The 19,912-nt window shown below is 45.8% G+C and overlaps 1 protein-coding gene across 1 annotated transcript in view; it reads right to left on the reverse strand.

The window, feature by feature from the left end:
- Positions 1-19,912, reverse strand: part of LOC118379494 (collagen alpha-6(IV) chain-like) — a 143,637-nt gene that overhangs the window by 18,547 nt on the left and 105,178 nt on the right. The window contains exons 29-36 of the mRNA XM_052497667.1: positions 18,843-18,906; positions 13,045-13,227; positions 12,728-12,835; positions 12,305-12,496; positions 7,123-7,239; positions 3,502-3,663; positions 3,154-3,252; positions 1,678-1,824 (exon numbers count right to left, since the gene is read on the reverse strand). Of these exons, the coding sequence (XP_052353627.1) occupies positions 1,678-1,824; positions 3,154-3,252; positions 3,502-3,663; positions 7,123-7,239; positions 12,305-12,496; positions 12,728-12,835; positions 13,045-13,227; positions 18,843-18,906 (1,072 nt within the window). The remainder of the gene's footprint in view (positions 1-1,677; positions 1,825-3,153; positions 3,253-3,501; positions 3,664-7,122; positions 7,240-12,304; positions 12,497-12,727; positions 12,836-13,044; positions 13,228-18,842; positions 18,907-19,912) is intronic.

Below are 19,912 nucleotides of genomic sequence, written 5' to 3' on the forward strand. Positions count from 1 at the left end.
TACTCACGACCTCTGCCTAGTCGGCCAGGCTGTTCCTAGTAGGTTACTCTACTCACCCCCTCTGCCTAGTCGGCCAGGCTGTTCCTAGTAGGTTACTCTACTCACCCCCTCTGCCTAGTTGGCCAGGCTGTTCCTAGTAGGTTACTCTACTCACCCCCTCTGCCTAGTCGGCCAGGCTGTTCCTAGTAGGTTACTCTACTCACCCTCTGCCTAGTCGGCCAGGCTGTTCCTAGTAGGTTACTCTACTCACCCCCTCTGCCTAGTCGGCCAGGCTGTTCCTAGTAGGTTACTCTACTCACCCCCTCTGCCTAGTTGGCCAGGCTGTTCCTAGTAGGTTACTCTACTCACCCCCTCTGCCTAGTCGGCCAGGCTGTTCCTAGTAGGCTACTCTACTCACCCCCTCTGCCTAGTGTTCCTAGGCCAGGCTGTTCCTAGTAGGTTACTCTACTCACCCCTCTGCCTAGTCGGCCAGGCTGTTCCTAGTAGGTTACTCTACTCACCCCTCTGCCTAGTCGGCCAGGCTGTTCCTAGTAGGTTACTCTACTCACCTCTGCCTAGTCGGCCAGGCTGTTCCTAGTAGGTTACTCTACTCACCCCCTCTGCCTAGTCGGCCAGGCTGTTCCTAGTAGGTTACTCTACTCACCCCCTCTGCCTAGTCGGCCAGGCTGTTCCTAGTAGGTTACTCTACTCACCCCCTCTGCCTAGTCGGCCAGGCTGTTCCTAGTAGGTTACTCTACTCACGACCTCTGCCTAGTTGGCCAGGCTGTTCCTAGTAGGTTACTCTACTCACCCCCTCTGCCTAGTCGGCCAGGCTGTTCCTAGTAGGTTACTCTACTCACACCCTCTGCCTAGTCGGCCAGGCTGTTCCTAGTAGGTTACTCTACTCACCCCCTCTGCCTAGTCGGCCAGGCTGTTCCTAGTAGGTTACTCTACTCACCCCTCTGCCTAGTCGGCCAGGCTGTTCCTAGTGTTCCTAGTAGGTTACTCTACTCACGACCTCTGCCTAGTCGGCCAGGCTGTTCCTAGTAGGTTACTCTACTCACCCCCTCTGCCTAGTTGGCCAGGCTGTTCCTAGTAGGTTACTCTACTCACCCCTCTGCCTAGTCGGCCAGGCTGTTCCTAGTAGGTTACTCTACTCACCCCTCTGCCTAGTCGGCCAGGCTGTTCCTAGTAGGTTACTCTACTCACCTCTCCCCCTCTGCCTAGTCGGCCAGGCTGTTCCTAGTAGGTTACTCTACTCACCCCTCTGCCTAGTCGGCCAGGCTGTTCCTAGTAGGTTACTCTACTCACCCCCTCTGCCTAGTCGGCCAGGCTGTTCCTAGTAGGCTACTCTACTCACCCCCTCTGCCTAGTCGGCCAGGCTGTTCCTAGTAGGTTACTCTACTCACGACCTCTGCCTAGTCGGCCAGGCTGTTCCTAGTAGGTTACTCTACTCACCCCCTCTGCCTAGTCGGCCAGGCTGTTCCTAGTAGGTTACTCTACTCACCCCCTCTGCCTAGTCGGCCAGGCTGTTCCTAGTAGGTTACTCTACTCACCCCCTCTGCCTAGTTGGCCAGGCTGTTCCTAGTAGGTTACTCTACTCACGACCTCTGCCTAGTTGGCCAGGCTGTTCCTAGTAGGTTACTCTACTCACGACCTCTGCCTAGTTGGCCAGGCTGTTCCTAGTAGGTTACTCACCCCCTCTGCCTGGAATGCCGGGATTGCCTGGTTCTCCCATGGCCCCTGGAGCTCCGTTGAGCCCAGGGCCTCCCAAGTCTCCATAGGGAGTCTGGAAGTTCGAGGGGGGTAAAGTTATACCTGGGGGCCCCTTACGACCAGAAGAACCTAGAGGGAGAGAGGATGAGGGAGGATGGGAGACAAAAGTGTAGGGGGAGGGGCGGGGGGTAGCGAGAGAGATGTGTGTGGAGGAAGCAAACGCACACATGATCAGAGAGATGGAGATGGAGGGATGAAGAGAGTGAGAGATAGGAGGAGGTGGAAGAGAGAGAGATGGAGATGGAGGGATGAAGAGAGAGAGAGATAGGAGGAGGTGGAAGAGAGAGAGATGAGAGAGAGACAGATGAGAGGTGAGAGCGATAGAGAAAGAGGGAGAGAGATGAGAGAGAGATGGAGATGGAGGGATGAAGAGAGTGAGAGATAGGAGGAGGTGGAAGAGAGAGAGATGGAGATGGACAGATGAGAGGTGAGAGATAGAGAAAGAGGGAGGTGAGAAGAGAGAGATGGAGATGGAGGGATGAAGAGAGTGAGAGATAGGAGGAGGTGGAAGAGAGAGAGATGAGAGAGAGAGACAGATGAGAGGTGAGAGAGATGGAGATGAAAAGAGGGAGAGAGATGAGAGATGGAGATGGAGGGATGAAGAGAGTGAGAGATAGGAGGAGGTGGAAGAGAGAGAGAGATGAGAGAGAGAGACAGATGAGAGGTGAGAGCGATAGAGAAAGAGGGAGAGAGATGAGAGAGAGATGGAGATGGAGGGATGAAGAGAGTGAGAGATAGGAGGAGGTGGAAGAGAGAGAGAGATGAGAGAGAGAGACAGATGAGAGGTGAGAGCGATAGAGAAAGAGGGAGAGAGATGAGAGAGAGATGGAGATGGAGGGATGAAGAGAGTGAGAGATAGGAGGAGGTGGAAGAGAGAGAGATGAGAGAGAGAGACAGAAGAGAGGTGAGAGCGATAGAGAAAGAGGGAGAGAGATGAGAGAGAGATGGAGATGGAGGGATGAAGAGAGTGAGAGATAGGAGGAGGTGGAAGAGAGAGAGATGATAGAGAGAGACAGATGAGAGGTGAGAGCGATAGAGAAAGAGGGAGAGAGATGAGAGAGAGATGGAGATGGAGGGATGAAGTGAGTGAGAGATAGGAGGAGGTGGAAGAGAGAGAGATGAGAGAGAGAGACAGATGAGAGGTGAGAGCGATAGAGAAAGAGGGAGAGAGATGAGAGAGAGATGGAGATGGAGGGATGAAGAGAGTGAGAGATAGGAGGAGGTGGAAGAGAGAGAGATGAGAGAGAGAGACAGATGAGAGGTGAGAGCGATAGAGAAAGAGGGAGAGAGATGAGAGAGAGATGAGACTCCAGATAAATCTTCTATAACATAATTGATCAAATTGACAAAGACCAGTGTTACGTGTTCAGGTCAATGGTAAAAGGATACGTCTCTTACCTTTCCTTCCTTTGGGTCCTTTCCCTCCGTAATAACCTGGATCTCCAGGGTAGCCTTTGGTTCCTGACACTCCACTGTACCCAGAGTCACCTCTCTCTCCTAGGCAACACAACAACAACATCAGACATGGTTTGCTACACCAACCCCTGGGCAAAGACCTCAGATCAACATCCGATTCTGGTTGATAATTGATTGATTGAGTGGTCGACCGACGTGCCCCTCCAGCAAACTGTACACGTTTCAGATCAACATAATCATCTCTGTACCTTTGAATCCAGGCGTCAAATCAACGTCACATTCTGGCTGATATTACATTGAGTGGTCAACAAACAAGAGTCCTCCCCGTACCATTGAACCCAGGGCTGCCTTCCCTTCCTGGGCCACCGGGACCTCCAGGGTCTCCACGTCTCCCAGGGGTGCCGGGGAAGCCAGGTAGCCCTGCGTCACCCCTGTCTCCCTGGGCCGTACTGGGCCCCGGTGGGCCTGGGGGGCCTGGAGGACCCCCGTAACCTGCAGGAACCCACCATAAACAGTTAACACAAGAGTAAACTAGCTACAGTATAAAGGTCGACAGAGTTTGGGATTTAGATGGAGGGAAGAGAAGGATAGATTACTTACGTAGCCCATCTGTAAATAGCCCAGACAACTACTACCTCATCCCCCATACTGTTATTTTTTTGCTCCTTTGCACCCCAGCATCTCTACTTTCACATTCATCTCCTGCACATCTATCACACCAGTGTTTAATTGCTAAATTGTAATTATTTCGCCACTATGGCCTATTTATTGCCTTGCCTCCCTTATCCTACCTCATTTGCTCACAATGTATATATGTATGTATTTTTGACCTAAAGTTTGTTTATTCCATGTGTAAGTCTGTGTTGTTGTTTGTGTTGCACTGCTTTGCTTTATCTTGGCCAGGTCACAGGTGTAAATGAGAACTCAACTAGCCTACCTGGTTAAATACAAAATAAAAAGAGGAGAATGGAGAGGAGGGGGGGGGGGAGAGGAAACCCAGGAGGAACAGACAGGAGGGGAGAGGAGATGTTAACCATTTAACATGCAGTAAACTAGATACAGAGATAGAGTGGATAGAGCTGGATTTAGATGGAGGGAGGACAATGAGATGAGAGGGAGAAGTAGAAAGGAGGAGAAGAAAATGAGAGGGAGAAGTAGAAAGGAGAAGAAGAAGATGAGAGGGAGAAGTAGAAAGGAGGAGAAGATGAGAGGGAGAAGTAGAAAGGAGGAGAAGAAGATGAGAGGGAGAAGTAGAAAGGAGGAGAAGAAGATGAGAGGGAGAAGTAGAAAGGAGGAGAAGAAGATGAGAGGGAGAAGTAGAAGGAGAAAGAAGAAGATGAGAGGGAGAAGTAGAAAGGAGGAGAAGTCAAGATGAGAGGGAGAAAGTAGAAAGGAGAAGAAGAAGATGAGAGGGAGAAGTAGAAAGGAGAAGAAGAAGATGAGAGGGAGAAGTAGAAAGGAGAAGAAGAAGATGAGAGGGAGAAGTAGAAGATGAGAGGAGGAGAAAGAGAAGAAGAAGAGAGGGAGAAGTAGAAAGGAGAAGAAGAAGATGAGAGGGAGAAGTAGAAAGGAGAAGAAGATGAGAGGGAGAAGTAGAAAGGAGGAGAAGAAGATGAGAGGGAGAAGTAGAAAGGAGAAGAAGAAGATGAGAGGGAGAAGTAGAAAGGAGAGAAGAAGATGAGAGGGAGAAGTAGAAAGGAGAAGAAGATGAGAGGGAGAAGTAGAAAGGAGAAGATGAGAAGATGAGAGGGAGAAGGGAGAAGTAGTAGAAAGGAGATGAGAAGAAGATGAGAGGGAGAAGTAGAAAGGAGGAGAAGAAGATGAGAGGGAGAAGTAGAAAGGAGGAGAAGAAGATGAGAGGGAGAAGTAGAAAGGAGGAAAGAAGATGAGAGGGAGAAGTAGAAAGGAGAAGAAGAAGATGAGAGGGAGAAGTAGAAAGGAGGAGAAGAAGATGAGAGGGAGAAGATAGAAAGGAGGAGAAGAAGATGAAAGAGGGAGAAGATGAGAAAGTAGAGGAGAAGAAGATGAGAGGGAGAAGTAGAAAGGAGAAGAAGAAGATGAAGATGAGAGGGAGAAGTAGAAAGGAGAAAGAGAAGAAGATGAGAGGGAGAAGTAGAAAGGAGGAGAAGAAGATGAGAGGGAGAAGTAGAAAGGAGAAGAAGAAGATGAGAGGGAGAAGTAGAAAGGAGGAAGAAGAAGAAGAAGATGAGAAAGGAGGAGAAGAAGAAGATGAGAGGGAGAAGTAGAAAGGAGGAGAAGAAGATGAGAGGGAGAAGTAGAAAGGAGGAGAAGAAGATGAGAGGGAGAAGTAGAAAGGAGGAGAAGAAGATGAGAGGGAGAAGTAGAAAGGAAGGAAGAAGAAGATGAGAGGGAGAAGTAGAAAGGAGAAGAAGAAGATGAGAGGGAGAAGTAGAAAGGAGGAGAAGAAGATGAGAGGGAGAAGTAGAAAGGAGGAGAAGAAGATGAGAGGGAGAAGTAGAAAGGAGAAGAAGAAGATGAGAGGGAGAAGTAGAAAGGAGAAGAAGAAGATGAGAGGGAGAAGTAGAAAGGAGGAGAAGAAGATGAGAGGAGAAGAAGTAGAAAGGAGAAGAAGATGAGAGGGAGAAGTAGAAAGGAGGAGAAGAAGATGAGAGGGAGAAGTAGAAAGGAGAAGAAGATGAGAGGGAGAAGTAGAAAGGAGAAGAAGAAGATGAGAGGGAGAAGTAGAAAGGAGAAGAAGAAGATGAGAGGGAGAAGTAGAAAGGAGGAGAAGAAGATGAGAGGGAGAAGTAGAAAGGAGGAGAAGAAGAAGATGAGAGGGAGAAGTAGAAAGGAGGAGAGAAGAAAAGGAGGAGAAGAAGATGAGAGGGAGAAGAAAGGAGAGAAGATGAGAAAGGAGGAGAAGAAGAAGATGAGAGGGAGAAGTAGAAAGGAGGAGAAGAGAAGAAGATGAGAGGGAGAAGTAGAAAGGAGGAGAAGAAGATGAGAGGGAGAAGTAGAAAGGAGGAGAAGAAGATGAGAGGGAGAAGTAGAAAGGAGAAGAAGAAGATGAGAGGGAGAAGTAGAAAGGAGAAGAAGAAGAGAGAGGAGAAGTAGAAAGGAGAGAAGAAGATGAGAGGGAGAAGTAGAAAGGAGGAGAAGAAGATGAGAGGGAGAAGTAGAAAGGAGGAGAAGAAGATGAGAGGGAGAAGTAGAAAGGAGGAGAAGAAGATGAGAAGAGAAAGGAGAAGTAGAAAGGAGGGAGAAGTAGAAAGGAGAAGAAGATGAGAGGGAGAAGTAGAAAGGAGAAGAAGAAGATGAGAGGGAGAAGTAGAAAGGAGAAGAAGAAGATGAGAGGGAGAAGTAGAAAGGAGGAGAAGAAGATGAGAGGGAGAAGTAGAAAGGAGGAGAAGAAGATGAGAGGGAGAAGTAGAAAGGAGAAGAAGAAGATGAGAGGGAGAAGTAGAAAGGAGAAGAAGAAGATGAGAGGGAGAAGTAGAAAGGAGAAGAAGAAGATGAGAGGGAGAAGTAGAAAGGAGGAGAAGAAGATGAGAGGGAGAAGTAGAAAGGAGGAGAAGAAGATGAGAGGGAGAAGTAGAAAGGAGGAGAAGAAGATGAGAGGGAGAAGTAGAAAGGAGGAGAAGAAGATGAGAGGGAGAAGTAGAAAGGAGGAGAGAGGGAGAAGTAGAAAGGAGGAGAAGAAGATGAGAGGGAGAAGTAGAAAGGAGGAGAAGAAGATGAGAGGGAGAAGTAGAAAGGAGGAGAAGAAGATGAGAGGGAGAAGTAGAAAGGAGAAGAAGAAGATGAGAGGGAGAAGTAGAAAGGAGAAGAAGAAGATGAGAGGGAGAAGTAGAAAGGAGGAGAAGAAGTAGAAAGGAGAAGAAGAAGGGAGGAGTAGAAAGGAGTAGAAGGAGATGGAAGAAGGAGCAGGAAAGTGAGACAGAGGAATATAATCTATTGTTTTATAAAAGGCTAAATAAAGGGTTAAACTACCTTCTCCTCCATCGAGTCCGGGCAGGCCTGGGTCTCCCAGAGGTCCAGGGATATTGGAGCCGATTGTCTCCCCACGACGACCAGGCAGACCTGGGAAGCCTGTCATACCAGGACCCCCTGACAACCAAACAAGAGTTAAGGTCATCCACACACACACACACGGAATGAGTCATTTGAGGCCGAAAATCGTAACTCACATATAATCATACATAACGCATTTAAAAAATACTACACTCACTACATATGACACACACACACACACACACACACACACACACACACACACACACACACACACACACACACACACACACACACACACACACACACACACACACACACACACACACACACACACACAAACACACACACACACACACACACACTGTCTGCTTTAGAAACAGCCTCTGGTCAAATGTAGTGAGTGCAGTATTACAGGCAAGTCTAGCCTAGGGCGGGGGGATGCGGTCTGTACTGGCCCGCTTCAATCTGGCCCTTGAGACATTTTTTAAATGCGTTAAATATGATTATATTTGAGTTGCGATTTCCGGCCTAAAACGACTCATTCCATGATATACAAACAACCTCCAATAGATGGCGATGTAGCCTGACAGCGCGCTCTGTATTTGGGTCTACAGTCAGATTCAGAATGGGCTCAGTCATCACAGCCACTTCATTGCATGACGACTTCTGACGTGAAAAATGAGTGCTGCGAAAATGAGAAAAGTGGTCTCTGAGTGTTGTGTGTTTAAAGAAGAATGCACAGTAGAATATATATATACTTTTTTACTAACATTGGACATAAGGCGGTATGTCTGATTTGCCAAGAAAGTGTTTTTAAGGAATATAATCTCAATCGTCATTTTTCAAGTAAGCATGCTAACTACGCTACCAATCTGTCCTCTTAGGAAAAGGCAAGGAAGGCCTCAAAACACGCCACAACTTAAAAGTCAAACAAAAAAACGATGCTCTACTCAAGACTTCCGTCACTAAGGCAACGTAGTGGCACATAAAAGCGAAAAGCATAGCCTTTTGCTGAAGGGGAGTTTGGGGAAAAGCGTATGGTGGAGACTGCTGGTATACTTTGTCCTGAGATTAAAAGCCAATTCTAGAAAATGTACTTATCACGCAGAACCATCACCAGGCGCGTGGAAATGATAGGTGAGGAGCTCATCTCAGAGCTGAAGAAAAAAACAAGGTGGCTTCGATCTTTTTGTCAGATGAATAAATGAGAACGTCTCGCGATGGAATCAATGATGGGAACAATCAAGGGGCTCTGATTTATATGACAGGGTGTCTTGCCTTCTTGGAAAAAAAATGAATCTACCGTGGAGCAAATTGACAAAACATCACCAAATCTACCTGGTAAAAACATTGGCCTACTAAAAAGATGACAAGACAAAGTAAAAGAGAAGAAAGGCTCAACTCGGAGGAATGTATATTTCTTCAGTGTATTATTCATCAGGAAGCCCTGTGTAGAAGTGTGTTAAAACTGGAAAATCTTGTCAAAGTGGTCGTACAACTTGTCAACTTTATACAGACAAGGAGGCTCATCCATCGTCAGGTCAACTTTATACAGGCAAGGAGGCTTATCCATCGTCAGTTCAACTTTATACAGACAAGGAGGCTTATCCATCGTCAGTTCAACTTTATACAGGCTTATCAATCGTCAGTTCAACTTTATACAGACAAGGAGGCTTATCCATCGTCAGTTCAACTTTATACAGACAAGGAGGCCTATCCATCGTCAGTTCAACTTTATACGGGCAAGGAGGCTTATCCATCATCAGATCAACTTTATACAGACAAGGAGGCTTATCCATCGTCAGTTCAACTTTATACAGGCAAGGAGGCTTATCCATCGTCAGATCAACTTTATACAGACAAGGAGGCCTATCCATCGTCAGATCAACTTTATACAGACAAGGAGGCTTATCCATCGTCAGATCAACTTTATACAGACAAGGAGGCTTATCCATCGTCAGTTCAACTTTATACAGGCAAGGAGGCTTATCCATCGTCAGTTCAACTTTATACAGGCAAGGAGGCTTATCCATCGTCAGTTCAACTTTATACAGGCAAGGAGGCTTATCCATCATCAGTTCAACTTTATACAGGCAAGGAGGCTTATCCATCGTCAGTTCAACTTTATACAGACAAGGAACTTTATACAGGCAAGGAGGCTTATCCATCATCAGTTCAACTTTATACAGGCAAGGAGGGTTATCCATCGTCAGTTCAACTTTATACAGGCAAGGAGGCTTATCCATCGTCAGTTTATACAGACAAGGAGGCTTATCTTTATACAGGCAAGGGAGGCTTATCCATCAACTCAGTTCAACTTTATACAGGCAAGGAGGCTTATCCATCGTCAGTTCAACTTTATACAGGCAAGGAGGCTTATCCATCCATCGTCAGTTCAACTTTATACAGGCAAGGAGGCTTATCCATCGTCAGTTCAGACAACTTTATACAGACAAGGAGGCTTATCCATCGTCAGTTCAACTTTATACCAAGGAGGCTTATCCATCGTCAGTTCAACTTTATACAGGCAAGGAGGCTTATCCATCGGTTCAACTTTATACAGGCAAGGAGGGTTATCCATCGTCAGTTCAACTTTATACAGGAGGCTTATCCATCATCAGAACTTTATACAGGTTATCCATCGTCAGTTCAACTTTATACAGGCAAGGAGGCTTATCCATCGTCAGTTCAACTTTATACAGTTATCCATCGTCAGTTCAACTTTATACAGGCAAGGAGGCTTATCCATCGTTATCCATCGTCAGTTCAACTTTTATCCATCAGTTATCCATCGTCACAGTTTTTATACAGACAAGGAGGCTTATCCATCGTCAGTTCAACGTTATACAGGCTTATCCATCGTCAGTTCAACTTTATACGGGCTTATCCATCGTCAGTTCAACTTTATACAGACAAGGAGGCTTATCCATCGTCAGTTCAACTTTATATAGACAAGGAGGCTTATCCATCGTCAGTTCAACTTTATACAGGCAAGGAGGCTTATCCATCGTCAGGTCAACTTTATACAGACAAGGAGGCTTATCCATCGTCAGTTCAACTTTATACAGGCAAGGAGTCTTAACATCGTCAGGTCAACTTTATACGGGCTTAACCATTGTCAGTTCATTCATCTGCTCAATGACACAGAGGCAGAGCACCAGGACTTGTTGTCCCATTCAAATGTGCGCTGGCTAAGCCTGGGAAAAGCATTTAGCCGTGTGGGAACTGAGAGGGGAGATGGGTATGTTCCTTAATACGGTTGGTAAAGCTGACGACTTCTCTGAGTTGAAAGACACAGACCGACTGGGCGACTTTGCTTTCGGTGTGGACATATCGGGGCATCTGAAACATCTGAACATGAAACTGCAGGGAAGTGGAGTTTTTGGGCTTCGACTGTATTCCAACGTGAAAGTCTTCAAGACTAAACTTATGTTGTTCTCCAGACAAATGAGCAGCCGCTCTCTCACTCATGTTCCCGACACTGGCCACACTGAAAACGGTCCCATCGCAGGGCCCCACTGAAAACGCCCACATCGCAGTGCCACACTGAAAACGCCCACATCGCAGTGCCACACTGAAAACGCCCACATCGCAGTGCCACACTGAAAACGCCCACATCGTAGTGCCACACTGAAAACGCCCACATCGCAGTGCCACACTGAAAACGCCCACATCGCAGTGCCACACTGAAAACGCCCACATCGCAGTGCCACACTGAAAACGCCCACATCGTAGTGCCACACTGAAAACGCCCACATCGTAGTGCCACACTGAAAACGCCCACATCTCAGTGCCACACTGAAAACGCCTACATCGCAGTGCCACACTGAAAACGCCTACATCGCAGTGCCACACTGAAAACGCCCACATCGCAGTGCCACACTGAAAACGCCCACATCGTAGTGCCACACTGAAAACGCCCACATCGTAGTGCCACACTGAAAACGCCCACATTGCAGTGCCACACTGAAAACGCCCACATCGCAGTGCCACACTGAAAACGGCCACATCGCAGTGCCGCACTGCAAACCCCCACATCGCAGTGCCGCACTGAAAACGGCCACATCGCAGTGCCACACTGAAAACGCCCACATCGCAGTGCCACACTGAAAACCCCCATGTCGCAGTGCCACACTGAAAACGGCCACATCGCAGTGCCACACTGCAAACGCCCACATCGTAGTGCCACACTGAAAACGCCCACATCGCAGTGCCACACTGAAAACCCCCATGTCGCAGTGCCACACTGAAAACGGCCACATCGCAGTGCCACACTGAAAACGCCCACATCGCAGTGCCACACTGAAAACCCCCATGTCGCAGTGCCACACTGAAAATGGCCACATCACAGTGCCACACTGAAAACGCCCACATCGCAATGCCACACTGAAAACGCCCACATCGTAGTGCCACACTGAAAACGCCCACATCGCAGTGCCACACTGCAAACCCCCACATCTACAGTACATTAGTAATATGTACATCTACAGTACACTAGTAATATGTACATCTACAGTACACTAGTAATATGTACATCTACAGTACACTAGTAATATGTACATCTACAGTACACTAGTAATATGTACATCTACAGTACACTAGTAATATGTACATCTACAGTACACTAGTAATATGTACATCTACAGTACACTAGTAATATGTACATCTACAGTACACTAGTAATATGTACATCTACAGTACACTAGTAATATGTACATCTACAGTACACTAGTAATTGCATGTCAATGTGAAAATTAATAAAGGCTTCATATGTTTTATCACGCATATAGTATATGGCCCTTCACTTGGTTTCATAAACTCAGTGTGGCCCTTGAGCCAAAAGGTTTGCCCACCCCTGAGCTAGGATCATCATGTGACTCATCAAGGTTACTCAAGGTTACTCGAGGTTACTCATCTCTGCTCATCTCTGCTTTTTACTCTGCGTTGCCTGTTCTTTGGGGTTTTAGGGGGGGTATCTAGAAAGCACTTTGTGACAACTGCTGATGTAAAAAGGGCTATAACATAAATTGTATTGATTGATGAATCTTTCTCTATAAAATACATTTTAAGGATTGATTGATCTTTCTCTATAAAATAAATTGTATTTATTGATCTTTCATTATAAAATGTATTTGATTGATTGATGAATCTTTCTCACCTGACTCTCCTCTCGCTCCCTTCTCCGCGTTGTATCCCGGGGGTCCTGGGATGGAGGATCCCCTCTCTCCCTTCAAACCGGCCGCTCCAGGGGTGCCGGGGCGCCCTTCCTCACTATAACCCGGGGTTCCTGGTAGACCGTTCGGTCCAGCCAGTCCGTTGAGTCCATCGAGACCAGGAGATCCCGACAGACCTTTAGAAGGAACATGATTATTGCATCATGACATCGACACCAATAAGGGACATTGTACTGAAGTTATGACATTGTCAGAGGCCATTTCAGTTAAATAGGGGAAAGACAGATTTTCACTCAGGCCAATGATGTTGTATTACAAACTGTAATGTGTGTGTGTGTGTGTGTTTGAGTGTGCGTGGGCGTATTTCTGTGTTTGTGTGTGTGTGTGTGTGTGTGTGTCCGACAAACCTTTTTCTCCAGATGATCCAGGGGAGCCGGGGCGGCCAGTCGTCCCGTCGAGACCTCTTCTTCCTGGGTATCCGTTCAGACCCTTAGCCCCAGTGAAACCAGGGGTACCTGAGAGGAGGGGGACCCCAAAAAACATAACCAGGAACATAGAAAATGATGAATGAGGATGAGGGGGTTAATATATACAGTATATATATATATATATATATAAAAAAATCTTATTCCACCTTTTCTAAATTGTTTAAATATCACTTCCCTGTGACATGATTAATCTGTGTGATATCACGTCCTGTGACATCATCATCACCACTACTCACCCAAGAGTCCGGGTCTTCCAGGAACTCCCGCTTCTCCCTTCTGTCCGCTGAACCCAGGGCCCCCTGGGAAACCGTTGTCGCCGGGGGCGCCATTAGCACCTTGGCCACCTGGGTAACCGGGGGTTCCGGACTCACCTTTAGCTCCGGGACTTCCGGGGTAGCCGGATGAGTCACCTCTCTCCCCTGAGGACCATACAGATACAAGTAAGAACTTAACCAATACAAAACATTTACACGGACAAGATACCGGTAACAACTAAACCAACACAAAACCTTTACACTGACAAGGTACAGGTAAGATCTTAACCAATGTTAAACCTTTACACTGACAAGGTACAGGTAAGAACTTAACCAATGTTAAACCTTTACACTGACAAGATACAAGTAAGAACTTAACCAATACAAAACCTTTACACTGACAAGGTACAGGTAAACCAAGCCACAGAAAGTTGGTTGCAATTTCAATTTAATCCACCAGAGACCATCTCAAGGAAGAGACCACCACAGGGAAGAGACCATCACAAGGAAGAGACCACCACAGGGAAGAGACCATCACAGGGAAGAGACCACCACAGGGAAGAGACCACCACAGGGAAGAGACCGACACAGGGAAGAGACCACCACAGGGAAGAGACCATCACAGGGAAGAGACAACCACAGGGAAGAGACCACCACAGGGAAGAGACCACCACAGGGAAGAGACCATCACAGGGAAGAGATCACCACAGGGAAGAGACCATCACAGGGAAGAGACCATCACAGGGAAGAGACAACAGTTAAGAGAATCAGGCCTTTCTAATCAACCTGGCCCGGGTATCCTGGAAGGATATTGACCTCATTCCGTCAGTAGAGGATTCCTGGTTATTCTTCAAAAGTGCCTTCCTCACCATCTTAAATAAGCATGCCCCATTCAAAACATTTAGAAGCAGGAACAGACATAGCCCTTGGTTCTCTCCAGACCTGACTGCCCTTGACCAGCATCCTGTGGCGTTCTGCTTTCGCATCGAATATCCCCCATGATATGCAACTTTTCAGGGAAGTTAGGAACCAATACACACAGGCAGTTAGAAAAGCTAAGGCAAGCTTTTCCAAGCAGAAATTTGCATCCTGTAGCACAAACTCAAAAAAGTTCTGGAACACTGTAAAGTCCAGGGAGAATAAGAGCACCTCCTCCCAGCTGCCCACTGCACTGAGGCTAGGAAACACTGTCACCACCGATAAATCCACCATAATTGAGAATTCCAGTAAGTATTTCTCTACGGCTGGCCATGCTTTCCACCTGGCTACCCCCACCCCGGTCAACAGCCCTGCACCCCACACAGCAACTCGCCCAAACCTCCCCTACTTCTCCTTCACCCAAATCCAGATTGCTGATGTTCCGAAAGAGCTGCAAAATCTGGACCCCTACAAATCAGCCGGGCTAGACAATCTGGACCCTCTCCTTCTAAAATTATCTGCAAAAGTTGTTGCAACCCTTATTACTAGCCTGTTCAACCTCTCTTTCGTATCATCTGAGATTCCCAAAGATTGGAAAGCAGCCACGGTCATCCCCCTCTTCAAAGGGGGAGACACTCTAGACCCAAACTGCTACAGACCTATATCTATCCTACCCTGCCTTTCTAAGGTCTTCGAAAGCAAAGTTAACAAACAGATTACCGACCATTTTGAATCCCCCCGTACCTTCTCCGCTATGCAATCTGGTTTCAGAGCTGGTCATAGGTGCACCTCAGCCACGCTCAAGGTCCTAAACGATATCATAACCGCCATCGATAAGAGACAATACTGTGCAGTCGTATTCATCAACCTGGCCAACGCTTTCGACTCTGTCAATCACCACATTCTTATCGGCAGACTCAACAGCCCTGGTTTCTCAAATGATTGCCTCACCTGGTTCACCAACTACTTCTCTGATAGAGTTTAGTGTGTCAAATCGGAGGGCCTGTTGTCTGGACCTCTGGCAGTCTCTCAGACACATATCTCCCTCACTAGCTTTAAGCACCAGCTGCCACAGCAGCTCACAGATCACTGCACCTGTACATAGCCCATCTGTAAATAGTCCATCCAACTACCTCATCCCCATACTGTATTTATTTATTTATCCTGCTCCTTTGCACCCCAGTATCTCTACTTGCACATTCATCTTCTGCACATCTACCATTCCAGTGTTTAATTGCTATATTGTAATTACTTTGCTACCATGGCCTATTTATTGCCTTACCTCCCTTATCTTACCTCATTTGCACACGCTGTATATAGACTTTTTTTCTACTGTATTATTGACTGTATGTTTGTTTATTCCATGTGTAACTCTGTGTAACTCGCGGACCAGGTTGTCTTGCTCCCAGACAAACTAAACAACTTCAGAGTAAACTGCCTGCTACTCATTCACAGATGCTAATATATGCATATTATTAGTAGTATTGGATAGAAAACACTCTGAAGTTTCTAAAACTGTTTGAATTATGTCTGTGAGTATAACAGAACTCATATGGCAGGCAAAGACCGGAGAAGAAATCCAAACAGGAAGTGGGAAATCTGAGGTTTGTAGTTTTTCAATTCAGCCCCTATTGAAGATACAGTGGGATATTGGTCATCTTGCACTTCCTAAGGTTTCCACTAGATGTCAAGAGCCTTTAGAACGTTGTTTCAGGCTTCTACTGTGAAGGGGGGCTGAATTAGAGGGGAATGAGTCAGGTGTCTGGCAGAGAGCAATGGGCTCTTGACGCGCGGTCATGTGAAAGTTACCTCGCGTTCCATTGCTTTTCTACAGACAAAGGAATTCTCCGGTTGGGACATTATTGAAGATTTATGTTAAAAACATCCTAAAGACTGATTCTATACTTCGTTTGATATGTTTCTACGACCAGTAATATAACATTTTGGACTTTTGGACTTTCTGCTGGATTTGCACGCACGTTTGTATTTGTTTACCAAATGCCCTAACAAAAGGAGGTACCCTGTATATGGACATAAATGATGAACTTTATCGAACAAATCAAACATTTATTGTGAAACTGGGATTCCTGGGAATGCATTCTGATGAAGATCATTAAAGGTAAGTGAATATTTATAATGCTATTTCTGACTAATGTTGACTCCACAACATGGCGGATATTTCTTTGGCTGGTTTGGGCTCTGAGCGCCGTACTCAGATTTTTGCATGGTATACTTTTTCAGAAAAGTTTTTTTGAAATCTGACATAGCGGTTGCATTAAGGAGAAGTTTATCTAAAGTTCCATGTATAATAGTTGTATCTATTATCAATGTTTATTATGAGTATTTCTATAAATTGATGTGACTCTCTGCAAAATCACAGCATGTTTTGGAACTACTGAACATTCCACGCCAATGTAAAATTAGATTTTTGGATATAAATATGCACTTTATCGAACAAAACATACATGTATTGTGTAACATGAACTCCTATGAGTGTCATCTGATTAAGATCAAAGGGTAATGATTAATTTTATCTCTATTTGTGCTCTTTGTGACTCCTCTCTTTGGCTGGAAAAATGGTTGTGTTTTTCTGAGGCTTGGTGGTGACCTAACATAATCGTTTGTGGAGCTTTCGCTGTAAAGCCTTTTTGAAATCAGACACTGTGGCTGGATTAACGAGAATTGTATCTTTAAAATTATGCCTAATACTTGTATGTTTGGGATATTTTATTTATGAGACATCATTTGGCACCCTGCAATTTCACTGGCTGTTGGCGAGGGGTTCCGCTAGCGGAACCAGACAGGTTAAACGTGTTAACCCTCGCAAGGCTGCCAGCCCAGACGGCATGCCCAGCCCCATCCTCAGAGCATGCGCAGACCTGCTGGCTGGTGTGTTTACGGACATATTCAATCAATCCTTATCCCAGTCTGCTGTTTCCACATGCTTCAAGAGGGCCAGCATTTATCCTGTTCCCAAGAAAGCGAAGGTAACTTAACTAAATGATTATCGCCCCATAGCACTTACTTCCGTCATCATGAAGTGCTTTGAGAGACTAGTCAAGGACCATATCACCTCCACCCTACCTGACACCCTAGACCCACTCCAATTTGCTTACCGCCCCGCTCCAATTTGCTTACCGCCCAAATAGGTCCTCAGACTCAATCGCAATCACACTGCACACCCCCCTAACCCATCTGGACAAGAGGAATACCTATGTAAGAATGCTGTTCATCGACTACATCTCAGCATTTAACACCATAGTACCCTCCAAACTCGTCATTAAGCTCGAGACCCTGGGTCTCAACCCCGCCCTGTGCAACTGGGTCCTGGACTTCTTGACGGGCCGCCCCCAGGTGGTGAGGGTAGGTAACGGCATCTCCACCCCGCTGATCCTCAACACTGTGGCCCCACAAGGGTGCATTCTCAGCCCTCTCCTGTACTCCCTGTTCACTCATGACTGCGTGGCCATGCACACCTCCAACTCAATCATGAAATTTGTAGACGACACTACAGTGGTAGGCTTGATCACCAACAGCGACGAGTCGGCCTACAGGGAGGAGGTGACGGCCCTTGGAGTGTGGTGTCAGGAAAATAACCTCACACTCAATGTCAACAAAACAAAGGAGATGATCATGGACTTCAAGAAACAGCAGAGGGAGCAGCCCCCTATCCACATCAACGGGACAGTAGTGGAGAAGGTGAAAAGTTTTAAGTTCCTCAGCGTACACATCACGGAAAAACTGAAATGGTCCACCCACACAGACAGCGTGGTGAAGAAGGCTGGAGGCTGAAGAAATTTGGCTTGTCACTAAAAACACTCACAGACTTTTACAGATGCACAATCGAGAGCATCCTGTCAGGCTGTATCACCGCCTGGTACGGCAACTGCTCCGCCCAGAACCGGAAGGCTCTCCAGAGGGTAGTGAGGTCTGCACAACGCATCACCGGGGGCAAACTACCTGCCCTCCAGGACACCTACACCCCCCGATGTCACAGGAAGGCCATAAAGATCATCAAGGACAACAACCAACCGAGCCACGGCCTGTTCACCCCGCTATCATCCAGAAGGCGAGGTCAGTACAGGTGCATCAAAGCGGGTACCGAGAGAATGAAAAACAGCTTCTATCTCAAGGCCATCAGACTGTTAAACAGCCACCACTAACATTGAGTGGCTGCTGCCAACATACTGACTTTTCTCTAGCAACTTTAATAATGAAAAAAATTATGTAATAAATGTATCACTAGCCACTTTAAACTATGACACTCTATATAATGTTTACATACCCTACATTACTCTCATATGTATATACTGTACTCTATACCACCTACTGCATCTTGCCAATGCCGTTCGGCCATCGTTCATTCATATATTTTTATGTACATATTCTTATTAATTCCTTTACACCTGTGTGTATAAGGTAGTTGTTGTGAAATTGTTAGGTTAGATTACTTGTTAGATATTACTGCATGGTCGGAACTAGAAGCACAAGCATTTCGCTACACTCGCATTAACATCTGATAACCATGTGTATGTGATAAATAACATTTGATTTGATTTATGTGTCGAACTGCTTTGCTTTATCTTGGCCAGGTCGCAGTTGTAAATGAGAACTTGTTCTAAACTGGCCTACCTGGTTAAATAAAGGTGAAATAAAATATACATTTAAAGAAATGGCACAGAGAAGAGACCATGAAATAAAATAAAATTGTATTTATCACATGGGGCCGAAAACAGGTGGTGTAGACTGTACAGGGAAATGCTTTCTTACGAACCTGTTCCAACCCTTCAGAGTTTAAGAGAATGGTACAGAGAAGAGAGCATCACAGGAAGGTATACGACAGACAGGTGACAGCCACTCACCTTTAGCACCTGGCTGACCAGGGACTCCAGGGTTACCAGGGAAACCAGGCCTGCCATCGTCACCCTACGGAAAAAAACAGCAACATCAACTGGCACTTCTAAATATGTTACCGTTTCAGGAAGCTAGGCGTATGTCACACGTCACTACTTCACAAGAGGCATTTTTATTTGTATTAAAATGCATTTTTAAGCAGAAATGGCACAGCGTTTTTGAAAGATGTAACGTTAGCTGTTGAGAACTACAAACATTTTTCTACTTTTCTCAAGAACATTGATTCCCTGAATTTAGCAGGCGCTTTCAACAGATGAGTTGGAAAAAGTTGTGATGGGATACTTTCTGCACACGCTCAGTGTGAACCGGAGTGAATTGACACAACGCTGGCCAAACAAGATGTAGCTACAAAGATGTAGCAAAGATGTAGCTGCAAAACAATTTGCTTCACGGCAGACTGAAAGCATTTAACATGCATCCATGTATACGGGTAAGAGTCTCGCTACATTTTCAGATATTATACGTTTCTAATCTTGTCAGAAATGGTTTTGATTGCAAGTTAAAGCATACTGTTAGCTAGCTAGCTAACATTAGCTTGCTGGTTCGCTAGCTAACGTTAAGTGTATGATCTGTGTAGTAATATTATTAAAATCAGAAACCATTTGCATTGCTAGTTATAGCACAATGTTAGCTAGCTAACATTGAACCTAGTTGGTTAGATTTAGCTACCTGCAGATTCATACTACAGCTATGACAATGCTTGTATTTGTAGTAGTATGAATTGGGATTATGTTATTATTGTTTAGCTAGCTAGCTACATGTCTAAACAAAAGATTCCACCACAAATAGAACAATGAGACAGATATTTCACTGGATGTATAAATGTGAAGCATCCGCTTGGCGTTTCCAGTCACTACCAAATATGGTAGTGAGAGGAAGCCCAGTGGCTGGCAGTGGGTGAAGATAGAACGTGGTGGATTTTGGCCGATATTCTGCTAATTTTCTCATTGATGAAACCCTTGATCTCAATACAGTTTTCTGTTCCCAAAACTATAATCTGTTACGTACAGAGTAGACA

The sequence above is a fragment of the Oncorhynchus keta genome, chromosome 35, assembly GCF_023373465.1.
Source record: "Oncorhynchus keta strain PuntledgeMale-10-30-2019 chromosome 35, Oket_V2, whole genome shotgun sequence".
In the NCBI taxonomy this organism is placed as follows: Eukaryota; Metazoa; Chordata; class Actinopteri; order Salmoniformes; family Salmonidae; genus Oncorhynchus; species Oncorhynchus keta.